At 51.8% G+C, this 14,591-nt stretch overlaps 2 protein-coding genes across 5 annotated transcripts; one reads left to right on the top strand and one right to left on the bottom strand.

The window, feature by feature from the left end:
• The first annotated feature begins 1,648 nt into the window (after positions 1–1,648).
• Positions 1,649–8,946, top strand: CA14 (carbonic anhydrase 14). Of its 3 annotated transcripts, none has more exons than XM_017877818.1 (11): positions 1,649–2,093; positions 4,043–4,063; positions 5,349–5,528; positions 6,047–6,189; positions 6,410–6,505; positions 6,689–6,755; positions 6,938–7,095; positions 7,193–7,313; positions 7,550–7,570; positions 7,685–7,769; positions 8,472–8,946. In XM_017877818.1, exons 1-11 carry the CDS (start codon positions 2,039–2,041, stop codon positions 8,536–8,538), a joined length of 1,014 nt encoding a protein of 337 aa, XP_017733307.1. In that variant the 5' UTR covers positions 1,649–2,038; the 3' UTR covers positions 8,539–8,946. The 3 variants fall into 3 exon arrangements, with proteins under 3 accessions (XP_017733307.1, XP_017733308.1, XP_017733309.1); XM_017877820.1 differs by having other exon boundaries at positions 1,725–2,093; positions 5,468–5,528; XM_017877819.1 differs by lacking the exon at positions 6,410–6,505.
• A 327-nt stretch (positions 8,947–9,273) lies between these two features.
• APH1A (aph-1A gamma-secretase subunit) lies at positions 9,274–13,219 on the bottom strand. Of its 2 annotated transcripts, XM_017877823.1 has the most exons (8): positions 13,110–13,219; positions 12,563–12,715; positions 11,826–11,996; positions 11,585–11,658; positions 11,225–11,347; positions 10,944–11,071; positions 10,404–10,527; positions 9,274–10,066 (listed from the first exon to the last, which is right to left on the bottom strand). In XM_017877823.1, the coding sequence occupies exons 2-8, from the start codon at positions 12,673–12,675 to the stop codon at positions 10,002–10,004; spliced, it is 798 nt and encodes a 265-aa protein (XP_017733312.1). In that variant the 5' UTR covers positions 12,676–12,715; positions 13,110–13,219; the 3' UTR covers positions 9,274–10,001. The 2 variants fall into 2 exon arrangements, with proteins under 2 accessions (XP_017733312.1, XP_017733311.1); XM_017877822.1 differs by lacking the exon at positions 13,110–13,219 and having other exon boundaries at positions 12,563–13,069.
• Positions 13,220–14,591: the final 1,372 nt, after the last annotated feature.

Raw genomic sequence — 14,591 nt, 5'->3', positions numbered from 1 at the left:
AGCCTCCCAAGTAGCTGGGACTACAGGCGCCCGCCACCTCACCCGGCTAGTTTTGTATTTTAGTAGAGACGGGGTTTCACCGTGTTAGCCAGGGTGGTCTCGATCTCCTGACCTCGTGATCCGCCCGTCTCGGCCTCCCAAAGTGCTGGGATTACAGCCTTGAGCCACCGCGCCCGGCCCGGGAAGTCTAATTTATACTTCAAGCCTTTACTCTTCTTAGATGGGATGGATGGGGCTTTGGGGAACCTCAAAACATAAAACTTTCCTGAAGGGGACAAATAATTCAGAGGGTGGTAGGAGAAGAAGGGAAATGACATCAGCAAAATGGCTTTGCTTTGCAGATCAATCACGGGGGACAGAAAGGCACAGTGAGCTCCTGTCTCTGCAGGAGCTGATGATCCAGCACATGCATTATTCTGTTCATTTGGCTTTTATCCTGCTCCCTTATTTAGCTTCTGCTCCCTTTGTTTGGCTATTTATTGCTACTCGGCAGGAGCAAGGAAGGCAGAAGGAGCTTCAAATGGGTGCATCCTCCTGGCTGGTGCCTCTGGTGAAGGGCATGGAGAAGAAAGAGGTTTCAATGTCTGGCTTGAAAGCATCTGTGGGTTTCACATTCTCCAACGAGGGATTTAGGATGTACATTCCAATCGGGATTTCCAGTCCCGTGGGGAGCAAACATCAGCTCACATTCCTGAGACGCGCAGCCTCCGTACTCCACTGGCGCAGCTCCTTGGTGGCAGGTTTCATTCAGTGCCACATGTCCTGCCTCAGCCCTTTGTCGGGCTGGAGGGAAGACCCTGGGCCCCTCTTCCATCTGGATCACATGGTCTCTCCAGTCCCTCCCCTCTCTTTCTCTGGAGACCGCCTTTTTCTGATGGTGGTAGTGATTGTTCCCAAAGTCTCTCCTTCTTTCCTCCTGCCCTGGCCTCTCTGCCAGAGGTCAGTGTCCTCTTCAGTGACAAAAGCCGCCCTAGATCTGGGCTCCCTGGAGAGGGAGGTGGCTGGGTCTGGCAGTTACAGCCGCTGTCTCTCCATGGTGCTGCTACACCCCTCCCCCACTGGGCACACAAATGGGCTTTATCCAGCAAACAACGCTCCCCCCACCCCAGGCCACACAGGCACGTGGACCCAGGCCTCACCGTGGGAAGGGGGTGGTGACAGGCACAGAAGAGATTGCTCCAGATGAGTTCTCCTCGCCTTACTTCTCTTCCTTAGAACTCAGGACACAACTCAGGTTTTAGTTCTTGACTTCCTCCACCCCTCGCCTGCATCCTGAGTCCCCAGTACCTTCTTGTTATATATCTCCTAATTCTGTACTCTTCCCATTCCAGGGCAGCTCAGATTCTGCAGGGAATTGGGAACAGGTACCCCCGCCATCTGCCCCATACCACCCAGGGAGCTGCTCCTCAGAGGTGAAGCCAGACGGAGGGATGAAAATACAGTGTCCTCTTGAGGGGGCTGAGTTGAACCCCAAAACCCCTTCCTTGACCCCGCCTGCTCCAGGGAACACCTGTCTAAGCAGCATCTGTGTGACTAGCAGAGGAAGGAAGAGCTCACCCTAGCTGGGCTCCTGAGCCAGGGCAAGGGCTCCGGTGAAACTTGCCGCGCTCCAGCTCCGAGTGGGGCCATCCTGCATGCCTAATTGGCTATTTAAGGAGCTGTTCGCCAGCAGCCCAGGCAGCACCCCCCCCCCACATACACCCGTCCAGAGCCACCTTAAAAGCAGGAGGCAGTTGTAAAGTTACTGGCCAGCTAGTGGAGTGGAGACTGCAGAGGGAGATAAAGAAAGAGGGCAGAGAAAGAGGCAAGAGATTTGTCCTGGGGATCCAGAAACCCATGGTACCCTACTGAACACCAAATCCCCTGGAAGCCCACAGAGACAGAAACAGCAAGAGAAGCAGAGATAAATACACTCACGCCAGGAGCGCGCGCTCTCTCTCTTTCTCTCTCTCTCCCCCTCCTCCCTCCCTCTCTCTCTGCCTGTCCTAGTCCTCTAGTCCTCAAATTCCCAGTCCCCTGCACCCCTTCCTGGGACACTATGTTGTTCTCCGCCCTCCTGCTGGAGGTGATTTGGATCCTGGCTGCAGATGGGGGTAGGTACAACTAAATGTCTGTGTGTGGATTTGTACTGATGTTCACATGTCGCCAGGTGTGCTGAATGCGGGGAGGAGAGGTGTGAAAGGAAGGCTAGTAGCTGGAATAATAGGCTCAGAGATGAGGAAAAAAGAGCGGGGTGTGGAGGAGACCACTTCCCTTCTTTACCTTTTGTCTCTCCAGCCTTGCTGTTATTGGAGGTCGGGGAGAACTAGCGGCAGGCAGGGTGTGTACATACGCAAGTGCTGGAATTTCTTGCAGGCTACAGATTTTCTCCAGAGCTCTTTCCCCCACTGCCCTGGTCCCAGGCAGGACTCCTGGACTTCTTTATTTACAAACTCCTCCAAATAGGGAGTCAAAGAGGCCTGTAGTGAAAAGAGGATAGATGGGGGTAGGGGGAAGAATACTTCCTGCCCAACTCAGACCCTGATCTCCAATTCATCCCCTTTTGGCCAAGATTCCCTCTTCATTCTGTGGAGCGACTAACTCCCCGGTTATCCTCTGAAAGTGGCAGTAAGAGTCAACATTTGTTTGACACTTTACAAAGGACTTTCAGGAGCTCCCAGGAGATGAGGAGGGATTCTTGGGAGAACAGGCCAAAGCGCTCCAGGAGTGTCCCCAGGAACTCCTAGACCTCATTTTTGTGTTTCCTGTGCCTAGCACAGTATCCAGCACATACTAGGTGTGTAACTGAGGTTTCTGGAAAGAGCAGGGTGAGGGGGTTGTCCAGAGAGCAGAAGGCAAATGCAGAGAGGATGGGGGCAGGTGGACAGCCAAATGGAGAGTCACAAATCTCATCTGAGGAGAAAGAAAAAAATAGGGAAAGAGGAGGAAGAGACATAATAAGTGTGTTGAGGCTCTGACCAGAGGGGACGGGCACCTTACAGACCAGGGAGTTCGAGTTGTTGGGGAGTCCCACAGAGATAGTAAATGAGAGGCTGCCTCCAGCTCTCCCTTGGACCAGCAGAATAGGTCGAGGATAAGAGCAGGACAACTCACAAGTTTGAGAAATTTAAGGGAATAAGAGAGAGAGAAAGAGGAAGGAATTTAGGATTTTTCTCCAGAGTTTCTAGTAGTATGAATATTGCAGCATAAACCATGAAGGCCTTCGTTTTCTTCTTGAGGCAGTTTGGCCATATGGAGGGGCTGGACCTGCAGACCCTCAGCCTTTGAGTCAGACAGGGCTGCACGAGACCTGGCATGTGACCCAGCTGGCAGCTCTCGTCTCTACACACAATGCTTCACTTTCATCCTGTCCCTGCCAGCCTGGCCGCCTGTGCCCACCCACCACTCTCAATCTACAGTAGACCCTGCCCTGACTCCTGCCCTTCCCTAACCATCTCAGAATGTAGGGAGCAGAGCCTCCTGGTGATAAGGAGTTTCCTCTAGAGCTAATGGGACCAGAAGGGAATAATTTACATATGATTTTACAGCTCAGTGCCTTTATTCACACAATTTTGCAAAGCAAAGGAATAATCCCCCCTTCTCCCCTCAGTAGCACCCCCCAACACACACTCTGAACTCCTTTCTCCTCCCCACTTTCTAGTCCCTATCCTTCAAAACCTCTGCCCACACCCTCACCCCACCTATCCCAATCTTCTAAGTGTTAGATTGACTTGGCACAGGTTAGAGAAAAGTAAGGGTTGGGCCAATCGTACATTTGGATCCAGGTTAATTTTAGTCTCTGGGCTTTACCTCTTTTCCTTCCTCCTCCCCTTTTACTCGGCAGGCACCAGCACAGACTGGCTGGTGATTTTAAATAGGCCCCCCGACCTTTCCACAGAGGTGTCCAGTTTCAGGGCTTCCTTTGGAAAGTGCTGAAGCAGAGGGAGGAGAGACAGCAGAGAGGGAGGTGGAGCAGTACAGAATGCTGGAGGGAGGGGAGCGTGGAGAACAAGGCTCCGCCTCAGGCTGCGCTGGCTGTAACCCAAACTATTCTGCCTTGCAGGTCAACACTGGACATATGAGGGTGAGCAGATCTTGCGGCCTCCCGACAACCCCTTCACACTGGGACCTCCTCACCTTGCAAGAAGACACACTGTGCGGGTGGGAGGAGACTTCCTTTAGCTTCTCACCCTAGCTCCTCCCTTCTGGATCTCCTCCTGCCTTGAGTTTCGCATATATGGCTCCTAGATCCTGCTCTAATCATCAAATCCTACATCTCCTGATTTGGCAGAAAAGCTAGTTAAGTCCTCAGTAAATCATGTAGGAGGGAGGGAGCTGGGGTGGAAAGGAAGCTGGGTGGGAACTCTGAGCTTAGCTGCCAGGTCTCCTTCTGGCTCTGTCTATCCTAATCCATCCTACCCCTAACCTGCATCTGAAATTGGGACATAGTTAGAGATCGGGGTAAGGAAGAGGCTGGCAGGATAGTTTGTGACCCTGGGGGAGGTGGAACTCAGTTCCTATGAACTACCGATTAATGACTTAACTGAACTCCAGAGTCTGTGATAAACGGTCAGTGTGAGAGCAAGAAATGAATGATGAAGTCAAGATATCTGAATCCCAAGGCCACTTGATAGGGGGCCTCCAGGAGACCCTATCTCTCTAAGATCTTTTTTTTTTTTTTTTTTTTTTTGAGACAGAGTCTTGCTCTGTTGCCCAGGCTGGAGTGCAGTGGTGCAATCTGGGCTCACTGCAAACTCCACCTCCCGGGTTTAAGTTATTCTCCTGCCTCAGCCTCTCGAGTAGCTGGAATTACAAGTGCCCACCACCATGTTTGGCTAATTTTTGTATTTTTAGTACAGACAGGGTTTCACCATGTTGGCCAGACTGGTCTCAAACTCCTGACCTCAAGCGATCCACCTGCCTCGGCCTCCCAAAGTGCTGGGCTTACAGACATGAGCCACTGTGCCTGGCCTACCTAGGATCATTTTATTTCTCCCATTTTTCTACTCCTACTCTCTAATCCCATCTCTCAGGGCATTCAGGTTTTCTATGCATCCCCTCTCCCCCCATTCAGCTTTCTTGTCCTCAAAATACAGGTAAGTAAAAGAGCTACCACTCCCCATTCATCAGGATAGGTGGGGAATCATCACTGCCTCTGGGTAGGGAAGGGGAACTGCAGCGTGAGACTCAATGGGACTCCTACCTCACCCATCCCTGTACAACTGGGGTCTTAACCTGAGTGGAGGGAAGTCCATTTCTACCTCCACCCAGATGTATGGCTTGGTTAGGGGAAGGGTCAAAGGCAGGGGGGTGTTGAAGGGTGGCTACAGCTGGAGGACAGGACCAATGTCTTTGGTAACCCCCACCAGGCCCACACGGTCAGGACCATTGGTCAGCCTCTTACCCTGAGTGTGGAAACAATGCCCAGTCGCCCATCGATATTCAGACAGACAGTGTGACATTTGACCCTGAGTTGCCTCCTCTGCAGCCCCACGGATATGACCAGCCTGGCACCGAGCCTTTGGACCTGCACAACAATGGCCACACAGGTAAAAGCACAGGCTCCAAGGAGTTGTAGGCTCCAGCTCAGATCTTAAGAGTCAGATCCTTTTGTAGTTCATGAGCGTGATGATGGGGTGTTCATGAGCATGCGTAAGATGTGCCACCCTCGAACCTTGTTATGATGTTGGCACATTACCCATCTGACATAAATAAACAAACAAATAAGCTCAGGAGTCAGAGGAAAGCAGCATTCTCCTAACCTGCAAATTCTCAAAAACCTTTGTCCATGAATTGGAAGATATGATAATAGGGATCAGGATCCTGTAGCCAAGGTGGAAATCAAAATGTTTATAATCAAGCTCAATAGGTAGGTTAGTATCATTGCACTGACTTGAACCAAGAAAAAGGAAGATATGCTAGAAAAGCACTGGCCTGTGGGAGGAACTGGGTGCTACTGGGGGAGAAAACTGGAAGAGGGCCAAGTCTCCCAAGAAGTGGTAGCAACCCAGGAGTGGGAATGTATCCACATTCCTCCACCAATCCTAGTTTGCTCTTTTCCTCACAGTGCAACTCTCTCTGCCCTCTACCCTGTATCTGGGTGGACTTCCCCGAAAATACGTAGCTGCCCAGCTCCACCTGCACTGGGGTCAGAAAGGATCCCCAGGGGGCTCAGAACACCAGATCAACAGTGAAGCCACAGTTGCAGAGGTACCAGGGAACAAAGAGCTGGGACTCAAAGTAACAGGGATGGTTGGTCCTGGGGAAAGGATCTGGACCTTAGGAAAAGTCATGCTGGGGGTATAAGGCCAATCTTTGAGGGACAGACTTAGTGCCTGCCGGGGACAGCAGGGGAACAGTGGCAGCTAGTATCAAGGCCTTGAAGGGGGTGGGGACATCCCATGATTCAATTCCCTCTTAATTCCTTCAGCTCCACATTGTACATTATGACTCTGATTCCTATGACAGCTTGAGTGAGGCTGCTCAGAGGCCTCAGGGCCTGGCTGTCCTGGGCATCCTAATTGAGGTCAGTAGCCCCCAGTCCCTTCCAGGTTTCTCTCCACTTCCTCTGCAACCCTCACACCTATTTCTGTCGCTGGCCTCCCTCCTATGGCAGGCAGCAGCCCACCCTGACCATTTATTCTGTACATAAATTTCTTATTCCAAACATGGACTCATTCCAAACTCTCTCCCTTTCCTCCTCTTCCAGGTGGGTGAGACTAAGAATATAGCTTATGAACACATTCTGAGTCACTTGCATGAAATCAGTCATAAAGGTGAGCCTTAAAAACCTATAGCAGGAAGTAAGATTAGACTTTCAAAAAACTTTCAAAAAATATCCTAAAAAGCCTTGGGATGAGGCAATTACTTACAGCCAAGGAATTCTGCATCTGGGAGTCCTATCTAGGTAAGCTAGGACACACTACAAGGAAGATGAGTCCCAGTCTGTTCTCCACAGATCAGAAGACCTCGGTGCCTCCCTTCAACCTAAGAGAGCTGCTCCCCCCACAGCTGGGGCAGTACTTCCGCTACAATGGCTCACTCACAACTCCCCCTTGCTACCAGAGTGTGCTCTGGACAGTCTTCTATAGAAGGTCCCAAATTTCAATGGAACAGGTAAGTGGTGGAGAAATGAGGTGAAGCAAGACAGTTTTAACTTCAGACCCCTTCCCACTCCCCAAAGTGACACCTCTCCCACGCTTCTGCTCCTCAGCTGGAAAAGCTTCAGGGGACATTGTTCTCCACGGAAGAGGAGCCCTCTAAGCTTCTGGTACAGAACTACCGAGCCCCTCAGCCTCTCAATCAGCGCATGGTCTTTGCTTCTTTCAGCCAAGGTGATTCTGCACGGCTCAGAAGAGATAGGAAACTGAGGGGAACACAATGGCAGGAACTAGGGAGCTAATGGGAAGAAAAGGCTAATAGGAGAGGGGTTTCCGGGACTTGCTTGGACTGGGAACCAACCCCCACCACAGGGTGCCTGGGTGATTCTCCCAGGCATAGCAGCAGAGAGTGCTGCTCCCAGCTGGGATGGGGATCTGAAGTCCCACTGACCCACTTTCTTCTCTTACAGCGGGATCCTTGTATACCACAGGTAAGGCAGCCTTATAAGATATTGGGGGGAGGGGAGGCATCCTCATCGACTGGGGGAAAGGCTCAGAATCTCTGTTAGTCCTAGGCTGACACCTTTTACTTTTATCTCCCCCAGGTGAAATGCTGAGTCTAGGTGTAGGAATCTTGGTTGGCTGTCTCTGCCTTCTCCTGGCTGTTTATTTCATTGCTAGAAAGATTCGGTGAGGTCCTACTTTCCATTCCTCCAGTCCTTTCTTTCTTTCTTTTTTTGGGAGATGGAGTCTTGCTCTGTTACCCAGTCTGGAGTGCAGTGGTGTGCAATCTCAGCTCACTGCAACCTCTGCCTCCTGGAGTCAAGCAGTTCTCCTGCCTCAGCCTCCTGAGTAGCTGGGACTAAAGGCAGGCACCATCGCACCCAGCTCATTTTTGTATTTTTAGTAGAGACAAGGTTTCACCATATTGGCCAGGGTGGTCTCAAACTCCTGACCTCAGGTGATCCGCTTACCTCGGCCTCCCAAAGTACTGGGATCACAGGCGTGAGTCACCCGCTTTTTGAGACAGGTTCTCAGTGCTGTCCAGGCTGGAGTGCATGGCTTTATCACAGCTCACTGCAACCTCCACCTACTGGACTCAAGTGGTCCTCCCACCTTAGCCTCCTGAGTAGCTGGGACTACTGGCATGTGCCACCATGCCCGGCTAATTTTTGTATTTTTAGCAGAGACCGGTTTTCACTATGTTGCCCAGGCTGGTCTCCAACTCCTGACCTCAAGTGATTCGCCTGCCTCAGCCTCCCAAAGCGCTGGGATTACAGGCGTGAAACACCTTGCCCAGCCCTCTTTTCTATTAAAAATCATTCTCCTATTCCACCTCTAATCTGCTTCACTTAGATAGCAGTCATTCTCACGAGCCATTCCCCTTTCCAGGAAGAAGAGGCTGGAAAACCAAAAGACTGTGGTCTTCACCTCAGCACGAGCCACGACTGAGGCATAAATTCCCTCTCAGATACCGTGGATGTGGATGACTTCCCCTAATGCCTATCGGGAAGCCTCTAAAACAGAGTGTAGGGTCTGGCCAGAAACACTGTAGAAGTAGTAGGCAGTCGTCCTCCTTCCCCTGGACATCTCCTACAGAGAGAAATGGACCCAGGCTGTCATTCGAGGAAGAACTGCAGAGCCTTCAGCCTCTCCAAACATGTAGGAAATGAGGAAATCCCTGTGTTGTTAATGCAGAGAACAAACTCTGTTTAGTTGCAGGGATATATCCCAAAGTCCTCTACCCCCTCACTTTTTTGGCCCTTTCCCTAGATATACTGCAGGATCTCTCCTTAGGATAAAGAGTTGCTGTTGAAGTTGTATATTTTTGATCAATATATTTGGAAATTAAAGTTTCTGACTTTAATTCTGTCCTATCCTTTGAGGCTCTTGAGGGTGGGCAAGTTCCTGAATCCCTCAGGTGGTAAAGATGGGCAAAGGATGAGGAAAAGAAGCATGGGTGATTAACTCCTTTTATCCCACCCCTGGACGGAAAGATTAGCTTCTGGGAAAACACTTAACCCAAAGTTTCAGACATGTTAAACCACTAGCCCAGATTTCTGCCCTTGCACCAAGGCTATGCTTGGAGATCAGTGGTTGACAGGTTAGGAAAGTGGCTGGACAAGAGATCTGAGAGGGCAGAAATCTCAATTAACATGCTATCCCCTCCCTTAAAAGCCAAGTTCCCCCATAATTACAAATTCTTTTTTATTAGTCAAAATCACAATCACCTTGATTAAAAGGATGGGACACTCCACCCTCAGCAGAAAATGATACAGTTTATAGAAAACCTCCCCACCCCTCCCGCACCCCAATTAAAAACTACAAAAAAATCTGCCCTCCTTCCCTACGATGTTATGGTAGTCTGACTCCTCCAGCGGCACTGCAGCTCTGGAGCGGTCAGCTCACCACAGCACCCTCCACTTCACCTTGGGGAGAGGAGGGATGCTGGTGGTTAAGGAGGTTAAAACCATTAGTTCCAGTAATGCCAGTTCCCAAACATGCACTTCCTTCCTTTCCCTCAAGGTCTGGGACCAAGGAGAAAGGTACAGAAATGAGCCCAGGAATAAGGAGCAACTCGAGGAGAGAAAATATAGCTCAAGGAGGTTAGAAGAGTTCCAACATACCTCCTCCCTTCCCCCACCTCAAAAAAGAAAAAAAGGCATTTTAGGGTATTTGATCACACCAAAAATGGTTCCCCTCAGGCCTGAGAAAAAGACCAAGATGTCCAGTCTGGGGAGGGAGTACTGAGAAACTCAGAGCTCATCTACCCTTGAGCCTCCATTAATTTCATCTCCAGGGCAATGGCTAAACTAGGTCCCTTTTCTTGGCAACCTGCACTGTCCAGAACTGGAGATGGAGAAATACAGGGCGAGGACATCAGGAGGGCACCCCAGGCCCAGGGGTCCCCCCTAGGTTCCCTCAGTCCTCGGGTGGGATGCGCAGGGCAGAATACACCATCACCCGACTGTCCTCCTGCCGTCGGCCTGCAGAGGGGAAGGGAGGTGAGTCTTGGGCAGGGTGAGAGCAGAGCACTGACACAGGGGGAGTCCTGGACAACAAGGGGGTCCCCAGGTGGTGGGGATAAGTGCAGATTCAAACCCACCAGTCACTGACTGGCTGAACCCAGGCTGCTCCTGGTAAAGCTGAGAGACTAACGGTCACAAAAAGGACAAAGCAAAACCCTGGAGGTGGTGGGGTAGACCGACGAGAAGGAGACAGAGAATGTGGGCAATGGACCCGGGCTGGGGCTGGGCTCAGTCATGGGCAGTGGACAGGCAGGTGGGATCTGTCAGGCGATCAGTCCAGGTAGTCAGTCCTTACACAAGAGGCTGCGCTGAATACTTCGGAGGGACCCTCCAGCTGTGATGAAGGCCCAGAGCCCCATGGAAACAGTGACTGCATAGATGGGCAGCAGGCTGGCCTCATACCAGGGGTTCAGGAATGTCTAGGAAGGAGGGTAAGAGTAGGAAAGAGATTAGATTCTCCCCCGACCTAATCCCCATATTCTCTCTGTACCTTTGACTCCCAGACATCTCTCTCAAATTCCCCAGTCTTTCCCTTCAGAGCACCAACATCTTGTGGTTAAGGGGACTTTTGATTATCAGCTCCTCAGAAACTCAAAGGTTTCTGCTGCTCCTGATCACCTCAGGCCCTCTGCATTACACTTTGACTAATGCATTCAACCTCCTCCCCAGAGCAGGTGCTAGAACTGATGCTGAGGTGAGAGACCTCAAAAGACTCACCTTTCCGCCTCCTCCCAGGTAAGTTAAAAATGTTAAGAAGTGAGGATACCCTTTTTCCAACATCCCACTCACCATTAAATGCTTTTCTCCCTAACTTAAGCCCCTGTCTCCAACTCACCAGTCCCGATGTCAGTAGGTGACTCCCAACCACCAGGCCCAAAGCCCAGTACCGTCTCCTCTCACAGGCATCAAAGAACACAACTCCCCAAAAGGTATGGAGCAGGATAATGGCTGCTGTCAGAAAGGCTGCAGGGAGGGAGACGGGGAGGAGATACATCCCTGATCTTCTCCCAGCCTCCTGAGATGTTGAGCCAAAGAAGTCTCCCAGGGAAGGCCAATAAATCAGATCAGGGACAAGGATGGATGGGGGGTGAAAGCTAGATAGAATTTGGATCTTACCTGAAGTCAGGAAGTAATAGGGTGAGTCTCCATGGATCCCAACCACACCTGGCCCAAGTGCATCAGCCAAAATATTGATAACAGAGAAGACACCACTGATGATACCGAAGGAGAGACCAGAAACTGGGGGAAGGGAGGATCTCATCAATGTCAGAGATCACACTATTGCCTGTTCACCACTGACGCCTCCCCATTCCCGGTTACAATTCTTTCACGCCTACTCTCCCTCCAGACCAACTTTCTTTGGAAGTGACGGATGAAGGAAAATAAGAAGCCACGTAGAACATGTGGGTATTTAGAGACTTCCCTAGAGGAGGGGGCTGTCCAACTCCCTCCTCCAGTCCCTCTCCCTTGGCTCACCATAGGCCATCTGGCGGATGGAGATGGGTGATCTTCCGTCCTCACTCAGCGATGCTAACCCCTCATCTGCCTTCCTGGGGTGAGGTGGGGTAGGGGAAACATGAGGGAGGGCAGGGATGCTCCTTTCCCTCTAATGTCCTCCCTTAGTGCCTCCTCTTCCAAACCAGCACCCAGGGGCTGCCCCACTTCCCACAGTGCAGTTCTCTGCCCCTCTCCCCTCCAGACCACTCCATCATCTTACTTAAGCAGCTTGTAGTAGGCAAAGCGGAACACCTCCTGTAGAAGGACAGAGACAGCAGCACCAAAAATCAGGAGGCCGTATTGGAGCCGGGCATCTGACCGGTCGGTCACATGCACCAAGATGAACCAGACCACAGAGGCCAGGAGCAGGGAGACCAGCCAGAAAAATGCCCTGAGAAAAGACAGGGACAGTGAGACAAGCAATGGTAAGGGCTGCCAGAGAAATCAAGGAGGGAAACCAGCCAAGGTGCTTGAAGGGTGGAAGTTAGCCTTCCGGATGGTTACGGAAACATGGACCAGGTAGGGTAACTGTTTCCACCAAGAGACTCATCTGTAGAAACGTGAACGCAGAGGAAAGGGGAGAAATCTAATTAAAGAGTCTTCAGAGCGATGAGAGCCAGAGTGTGCGAGCACAGAAGGGCGAGGTATCCATTCCTGGATCCTCTCCTAAGGCACCTGACTCGGCCAGCCTAGGTCAGCACAGCCCCCTCACGAGTCTCGGCCTTGGGCCTTCTCTGACGTCGCTGGGAGGAATATAGGAGGAATCTGTGAGATCCTTGGAAGGTGGAAACCAACTGCGGGAAAAGGCAAATCTCCCAGACCCAACCCCTCACCGCCCAAACTTCACCTCCGATTTATTGTCCCCAATTCAGGCTCCCAGGCTCGCCCCAGTTCCTCCAGCCCCTTCCGCACCTCTCTCTTCGACGCTCTTCCGCGTCTCCCGGACCCCCTACTCACCCTGCGACCAGGATGATAACGCGAAGTGGATCCCCAGCCACAGTGATCAAGAAAAGCGCGAAGGCCGGGCCGAACGCGACGAAAGTGCAGCCGAAAAACACCGCAGCCCCCATGGCTGGGCAGGTGGGAGGGGGGTGGGGGCCGGGTGGGGGCCTGACCAGGACAGGCAAATGGGAGAGGCGCGCCAGCTGGGGAGTCCGCGTGGGGTGGCAACGCGACCCCACGAGGGGCGCGGTGCAATGTCACCCCCGGACCCCGGGGAAGGGGAAGGGGGGGAACCAAAACCCCAAATGAAGGTCCGCGGGACTTCCTCTACGGAAGCCGAAGAGGGGACAGATCCCTGTCGCAGCCCCACGGCCACCTCCCATCTAATCCCCACCCCCGGAAGGCCAATGGAGAATCAGCGCGGGCGGAGCAGCTCGACCTGCTGGGAGTTGTAGTCGTCTTCAGAGGCCTTGACTTCGTCCTGGGAGTGGCTCGAGCCGGTTAATGGGGGTGGGCCGGGAATGGACCAGTAAAGACACAGATTCCNGGGGCCGGGTGGGGCCTGACCAGGACAGGCAAATGGGAGAGGCGCGCCAGCTGGGGAGTCCGCGTGGGGTGGCAACGCGACCCCACGAGGGGCGCGGTGCAATGTCACCCCGGACCCCGGGGAAGGGGAAGGGGGGGAACCAAAACCCCAAATGAAGGTCCGCGGGACTTCCTCTACGGAAGCCGAAGAGGGGACAGATCCCTGTCGCAGCCCCACGGCCACCTCCCATCTAATCCCCACCCCGGAAGGCCAATGGAGAATCAGCGCGGGCGGAGCAGCTCGACCTGCTGGGAGTTGTAGTCGTCTTCAGAGGCCTTGACTTCGTCCTGGGAGTGGCTCGAGCCGGTTAATGGGGGTGGGCCGGGAATGGACCAGTAAAGACACAGATTCCTGGGTTCGGTTGCGCCTCCGTCGCTGTTTCTTTTCGTCACTTTGTGGGAAAAAGTGGTAGCAATCATACCTCTTCTTGAAGGGTTGCAGCGGGGGTAGATCCTGTTTGAATCTAAGGGACAAATACAAAGAGAGCACAGGATGGGGCGCAGGGAGATAGGGACGGGTATTGTTCTTACTTGAATGAGAGGAAATGGGCTAGAGCTGCTGCCTAAGGGATGAAGATTACATTAAAAAGTAGGAGCTCTTCGGACAGGCTAGTATAATAAACATGGAATACAGTATATCGCTAATGAAGCCTTCATCAGTAATGACAAGAGAATCGGAGATAAGCAAAAGGAGCCTGGAGAGAAATGTTAGGAAGGCATTTTGAAAGAGTCCGGGAGTTTAAAAGCAATAAGAGCGATGGGGTTGAAGGAAAACGACACCCCGGCCCCACCCCCGCCCCAAGTTCCTTTTATGTCATACTTCCTCTGTTTATTTTCTGAAAAATGAACCTCAGTGGTGCGTTTTCCTCAGGTTGGAGAGAGGGGTTGTATATTAGAGTGAATGAAAGTTAAAGTAGGCTGGGCGCGGTGCCTCACCCCTGTAATCCCAGCACTTTGGGAGGCCAGGAGTTTGAGACCAGCCTGGCCAACATGGCGAAAGCCCATTTCTACTAAAAATGCAAAAATTAGCCAGGTGTGGTGGCGCGCGCCTGTAATCCCAACTACTCGGGAGGCTGAGGGACAAGAATAGCTTGAACCCGAGAGGCAGAGGTGGCAGTGAGCTGCGACTGCGCCACTGCACTACAGCCTGGACAATGGAGTGAGGTTCTGTCTCAAGAAATAAAAAGAAAGTTAAAGTAGGAGAGGAGAGTATTGCAATCTCATTTGAATGGGTAGACGTTAGTCCTTAGGGAAGATGTTAGGCAAAGGAATCTGAGGATGGAAAAGAGGGAAGGAATCTGGAATATCGTTTTTGAAAGCATAACCAAAGTACCAAAAAAACCCACAGAAATTGTTTAAAGATAACCAAACTTGCTTTCCTTCCTGGAAGTGATTTATGATTTAATCCATATGTGCACACTCACATACGTGTTTTACATGTCTTCCAGGAAATTCTGGA

The sequence above is a fragment of the Rhinopithecus bieti genome, unplaced genomic scaffold (assembly GCF_001698545.2).
Source record: "Rhinopithecus bieti isolate Rb0 unplaced genomic scaffold, ASM169854v2 scaffold_10548, whole genome shotgun sequence".
NCBI lineage: Eukaryota > Metazoa > Chordata > Mammalia > Primates > Cercopithecidae > Rhinopithecus > Rhinopithecus bieti.
This window is presented reverse-complemented; position numbering and strand designations above follow the sequence as displayed.